Consider the following 6,612-nt stretch of genomic DNA (forward strand, 5'->3'; position numbering starts at 1 on the left):
TGAGTTTAAATAAACACTACAAATTAAAACAATGTATCTTATTATTATAAAGTAAATGATATTTATTAATACAGTAAAAGTTAATACAATTCCTTAAGAATGATAAAATATGAGGTTTTGCACACACACTTATTAACAGCAGTGAATTTGTACAGAGGACGGATAACTAAGAATGAAAACCATTCTTGGAGTGTAGAAGAGGAAACAAAACTAAAGACAGAAATGACTCAGACTCTGACTAAATCATTCCTACAGATGAAACATGACGAAATTGAGGGTGAAGTAAACGTTTCTACTGTAATAGAGTTTGTTCTGCTGGGATTCTCTGCTCTTCCCAACCTCCAAGGAATTCTGTCTGCACTGTTCTCCATCATTTACATGATTATCCTCACCGGCAATTGCCTCATCATATTAATAACTAGACTTGACCATACATTGAAGAAACCCATGTATTTTTTCCTGGCAAACTTCTCCTCTCTGGAAATCTGTTATGTATCAGTAACTGTCCCAAGAATTCTGTTCAACATTTGGACACAGGATAGAAATATTTCTGTGCTGGCTTGTGCTGTGCAGATGTGCTTTTTTCTTATGTTGGGAACTGATGAATGTTTCCTCCTGGCTGTGATGTCTTATGATCGCTATGTGGCCATTTGCAACCCTTTGCACTATCCTTTGGTCATGAACTCAAAAAAATGCACTCAGTTGGCAGCAGGCTCCTGGCTTAGTGGCATTCCAATTCAGATTGGACAAACCTGTTGGATATTTTCTATGCATTTCTGCAATTCTAATGAAATAGACCACTTCTTTTGTGACATACCACCAATTCTCAAGCTGGCATGTGGGGACACTTCTGTGCATGAACTGTCTGTTTATGTGGTTGTTATGGTAGTGGCTGCACTCCCCTTTATACTGGTGCTTACATCCTATAGCAAAATAATTGCCACCATTTTGAGGTTGCCAACAGCCAAAGGGCGGGCAAAAGCCTTCTCCACTTGTTCTTCCCACCTGCTGGTGGTGGTTTTGTTTTATGGGTCTGGTACCATTACATACTTGAGGCCAAAGTCTATGCATTCTCCTGGAACTGATAAATTGTTGTCTCTGTTCTATACTATTGTGACTCCCATGTTCAATCCCTTAATATACAGCCTTAGGAACAAGGAAGTGATTGTTGCTCTAAGAAAACTCATACTCCAAAAATAGTGTCATGTGTTTGCATAGAAGATTTTTATTTTCCTGTTAATATACTTATTTTGAAATGTTTTCTTTCTATATTGAGAGGTCAATAACTTCCATTTCAAAATGCATTTTCTTCAAACTTAAATTCTCTTGTACAGTTTATGCCTCTTAGAATGTATTAGGCAAGATCATTCATCATCAATGATCCATCACAAAAATATTTATTTTAAAAAATAAAATTATAATAATTTATATATTTTATAATATATGTATGGAATTCAAAATTGGATATTAATATATTAAAATTAATATATAATTATTTCCCCAAATACTCATACCCATATTTTCTGACAGTCTTCTATGATTCTGAAGTATATAAGGCATTAACTTCCAATAGAACTTGAAAAATTCATACTTATTGGATAAGTCCAAAAGTGAATTATGAGTGAGTCTCTCCAAACTCTACTAAAAATTCTGAAAAAATTAAATTGGACCAATTCAGCTCCTTTTTGAGTTTATTCACTTAAATGACTCTGCTCCCCTGTGTTATCCTTTCTATATAATACTAAACAGAAAGCTGAAACCTACATCCTTTCTGCTTATCAAAATGGAATGAATTTATGGTATTACACAGCCCTGCAAACACACTCAGTATTTTTGCACACATTTTCTCCTTTGTTATTATAACCCTAGATTACCTTACTATGAGATTCTGTTGTTGATCCTTTTTAAAACTACATTTCATATGTCTACTTCTCTGCCTGTTAATATATACAAAATGATTTCTATAAATTTAAATGTGAAAGATATATGAGTAATTTCAAATTTTTCTGAAGTCCAAACAGTTAGGTTGTATCTGCATATATGTGCTATCATGTTTTTAACCCTGCGTAGGGGTACTAAAATTATTCAGCCTTTAGGTAGGTTTTTATGAGGAAATTGAACATCACTCATCATACCAATACCTTTCGATTTATCTCCTACCATATTTCCAAGGTAACAATTCATTTTAGAGGAGGTTGTGTCTTTTACTGCAATGATATTGCCATTGCTAAATTGTGCCTATTCATTTCATGACCATGTATGCACAGGCAGTCAAGAAGACTAATTAAATTTAGTTGTTATAGAACAACATGAAAATAGAATTCTTGGGAAGGTGAAAAGTATCAGCAGGTGTGAGGAGTAAGAGAGGATAATGGAAGTAAGATGCTCTCAGTATATTTCATATATGTATAAAATTGGTGAAAAGAAAAGATAAACTAAAAAAATTAAAAAAAAATGATTTTAAAAAGTCTTACTTATTTTGTATTTCTGCTTTATAATAAACAGAAAATGCTTTTGCATTCATGTTGTAATACACAACTTGAATAAACACATGCACAACACCCAAACATGTATACAGTTTTATAGCATATTGGCAATATACTGAAATATTAAAGCTTAACATCTAGTTATGAAAATAAATTGGTAAAAATATGTAAGGTATGTTATCTAAGATAAAATCAGTCAACTGGAATGCTGCAAATCCTAGATAGTAGATTCTGATGATAACATTTTTAAAAGACTGAGAAATCAGATTTGTTATAAGCGCATATATAAACTTTTTAAATTCTTATAAACCTTTCACTTTGCTCATGCTTCTTTACATTTTTTTTTCCTGGTAAATTAAAACTGCTCAAGCGTCATAAAAGTCAGATTTGATTCCTTGTGCAATGCTCCATCAGGATAAATTGTCATCACAATGATGGATATTTTCTTTATGGTCACTATGTTCATAGAAGAGGCGTCAAATGTTTTTTTACCAGCAACAGAATATAAATTTCTGCTGTCGAACAGAATTAGACAATGTTATTTTTTTGTCTTAATCAACTACAATTTCATTTCCATTGTCATCCTAGGTTCATCACTACATGACTCCCAGTCTCCTGGCCTCTGCCATTTTTTTACTGTCACTACTGTTAGAGCACTCTAGAGATAATTTAAAATATGTACCATAATTTTCTGGGTAAATTATAGTATAATTGCAGGGTTTTAAAAATATTTTATGTAATTCACTGTTTTCTAGAATATTTTCAATCCAAATTAAATTTATGTTTTAAATGTTTTGAAATAAACTCCTTTTTCACTGTCAATACTTTATATTGCAGGCATTAACAAATGATGCTGAGTTCTCTCTCCTTATACTAAGCTGCTTCTTTTCTTTTCTTATTTTTTGCTACTTATTTTCATTTTCCTATTATTCATAACGTATTCTGAACACAAGACAGCTCATACCAAACACTACACTAGTTATGTTGTACTATATATATATTCAAAATTCCAATTGTTATCTGAATATACATCCATGCAAATGTATGATGTGCTTAATATACAAATGGCGTGTGTGTCAGAACTTCAGCTACAAATAATTGTTTGTTTGGGGAGGAAATTTCATATTAAATAGTCACTTTGATGCATTAGTACTTTACCTAGTAATTTAATTAATTAGTTTTGCAGTACAATATTCTATGTGTCACCCAAAAAGGATAGAGAAAATTCAAATCCTTTAATCAATATTTACAGTTAAGAAAGCAAAAGTTAAAAATAAGATATGCATACACATACACATAGAGAATGAGAGGGGGAAGGGGAAAGGAGGGGGAGGGAGTGGAGGGAAGAAAATAATGGGGAGAGGAAAGGAAGGGGGAGGGAGGGATAAAAAGGGAGAGTCTTGTAAGACTGAATGAAAAAAAAAGTAAGTGCTGGTAGCAGGATTCATGAGAAAGTAAATTATTTAAGACAATCAAGATGATCGTTCCACAAATTAAAGTCTAAGCACAATGTATGCTTTGTTGATTCATATAACACACACTGGAAAGAAAACTCAGTTTTGAACTCAATAATATTTTATGATATTTTATAGATTCATTTTAATTTTTAATGTTCAGATTACAAGATTCCACAGAACACAGGACTAGAAAACCTACTGGAGACACCACAGCAAAACCATAGTCAAGTTTTTCAGATTTGTAAAGGACAAATGAATTATACAATTGGAATTAAGGTATATTTCCAATGTAATTCCATAATAAAATATATCTCAGAGGCTGAAAAAAACAAATTCTATAGGTCATTTATGAATTATGAAAACATGTTTGACTATAGTTTTAATTTAAATGTGAACTCTAAGGTATGAGTAATTTCAAGACTTACTTAAGTCCGAAGAGTTAGAGTGTGTCATCATATACATGCTTTCTTAATTTAAACCCTGACTAGGAACAATAAATTATTCAGCTTTGAACTGATTTGTATATGAGCAAATTGAACCTCAAACAGCATACCACTACATTTTCATCTATCTCCTACCAGACTTCCAAATAACAACTTGTTTTAGAGGAGGTTTTGTCTTTTTCTACACTGGTAATGACATTGTAATGTTGTGCCTGTTCAGTTATTGATCCACTATTGGTATGAAGACTGAATTAATTTTAGTGGTTAAAGAACAACATGAAAATAAAATGATATACTTGGGAAAAACTATATAAAATATGACTCATTGTTAAACACTGACATCTGTATAACTCCAATTAGTGTAATTAAAAAACTAAATTAGTGGCTATACCTAAGGGAAAATAAATCACGAATGATAGAACTCAAAATTGGAGTAATATAAAACTTTTGTATATTGATAACATTCAATGTGTATATAGAATCGCTCTCTGTCTCTGTATCTACAACTTAGTATCTTACTTACATAAAATATTCAATAGCCTAGATCAAGCCTCCTAATCCTTCCTGTAACTCAGCTATGTTTTATATGGTTATGTCTACATAAATATCATGCGTATGCATTCTGTAATTAATAATAATTGCAAAATGTAAAACTATCACTCCAGTTAACCTGACCTGATAACTAATTATGTATGTGGTATAGATAGTTTTTGGAACTTTAAATTTGAAAAACAGAGTGATGTAAACAGCAGAAAATTGTCTTCTCTGTCTTCTGAGGATTGAACAAGAAATTGCCCTTTTTAAAAAAATGTTATTTTATTTTAAATTCATTTTTAACACTCCATGTTCCATTCCCCCCTCATACATCCTCTGACTGTTCACATCCCACATTTCTTCCCTACACCACCCTGTCTCCACATGGATGCCTCCATCCTTCACCCCATCTGATCTTTAAACTCCCTGGGGCCTCCAATCTCTTGAGGGTTAGGTGCATTATCTCTGAATGAACACAGACCCGGAAGTCCTCTACTGTATGTGTGTTTGGGGGCTTCATATCAGCTGGTGTATGCTGTCTGTTTGGTGCTCCAGTGATTGAAAGATATAGGGGGTTCAGAATAATTAAGACTGCTTGTCCTCCTACAGGATTGTCCTTCTCCTCAGCTTCTTTCAGCCTTCTCTAATTTGACAACAGGTTTCAGTTGCTTCTGTTCATTGGATGGGTGCAACTATCTGAATCTGACTCTTTTAGTTGCTTGTTGGGTCTTTTCCAGGGCAGTCATGATAGGCCCCTTGTTGGGAGCACTTCATAGCCTCAATAATAGTGTCAGGCCTTGGGACATCCCCTTGAGCTGGATCTGACTTTGGGCCTGTTGTGGGAGCTTCTATCCTCAGGCTCCTCTCCATTTCCATCCCTGTATTTCTTTTAGACAGAAATAGTTATAGGTCAGAGGTATGACTGTGTCATCACAACTCCATTCCTTACTTGATGTCCTGTCTTCCTGCTCAGGTGGGCTCTGTTCTTGCTATGGTTTGGAGACAACATTCTACAGAAGAAATTAAGTATAGATGTTATGTATGCATTTTAATGTTTGAACATTTAGAAGGAGTAATTGGCATTGTAATTACCATTCATTACTCTTACCCTACTTTGTAATGTGAGGAATATAGAGCCATGACTGGATCACAAGTCATGGAGAAGAAAAAGTCTGGTTGCAGACCATATATCTGCATAAACAATCCTAGACTCTCTTCAATGATAAAGAAAAAATTATTTTCAAACTAATGCACGGGTGTTTTGTCACCATTCATCAATCATGTGAAGTCATAATATGTTGATGTTTTCACGTGTCACAATACATAATGATTGCAATAAAGGCTGCAATAATGATTTCAATAAAATCAGATAGAATGGTACATCTTTCAACCATCATCTCAGGAACTCATTTTTGTATTAGATGGTAATTAATACAAACTCACATTGATAGCAAAATGCATTAAATAAAAGAATGTATAGTACTTGGTACTAAATGAGTTATCTATATCACACATACTCTTCTCAAGGTTAAGGGAGCCTTGTAGAAGAGGGAGCTGAAAGACTGAAAGAGCTAGAACAAGTTGACATCTGAACCAAATCAGTAATTTTTGGACATAACAGGACTATCACATGTTTGAACTCATAACAACCAAGACAGCATGCATAGTACTTGCAGAGTGTAAAGCCAAAAT

At 33.4% G+C, this 6,612-nt stretch overlaps 1 protein-coding gene across 1 annotated transcript; it reads left to right on the forward strand.

Annotated features, from left to right (window-relative positions):
* The first annotated feature begins 222 nt into the window (after nucleotides 1–222).
* Nucleotides 223–1,200, forward strand: LOC110319045 (olfactory receptor 10AG1-like). The gene has a single exon (XM_021194457.1). The coding sequence runs from the start codon at nucleotides 223–225 to the stop codon at nucleotides 1,198–1,200; it is 978 nt and encodes a 325-aa protein (XP_021050116.1).
* Nucleotides 1,201–6,612: the final 5,412 nt, after the last annotated feature.

Source organism: Mus pahari, chromosome 3, assembly GCF_900095145.1.
Source record: "Mus pahari chromosome 3, PAHARI_EIJ_v1.1, whole genome shotgun sequence".
Taxonomy (NCBI): domain Eukaryota; kingdom Metazoa; phylum Chordata; class Mammalia; order Rodentia; family Muridae; genus Mus; species Mus pahari.

What these genes read in the sequence shown, in the direction of transcription:
- LOC110319045 (XM_021194457.1), top strand. Translation starts at nt 223, where the DNA reads ATGACTCAGACTCTGACTAAATCATTCCTACAGATGAAACATGACGAA.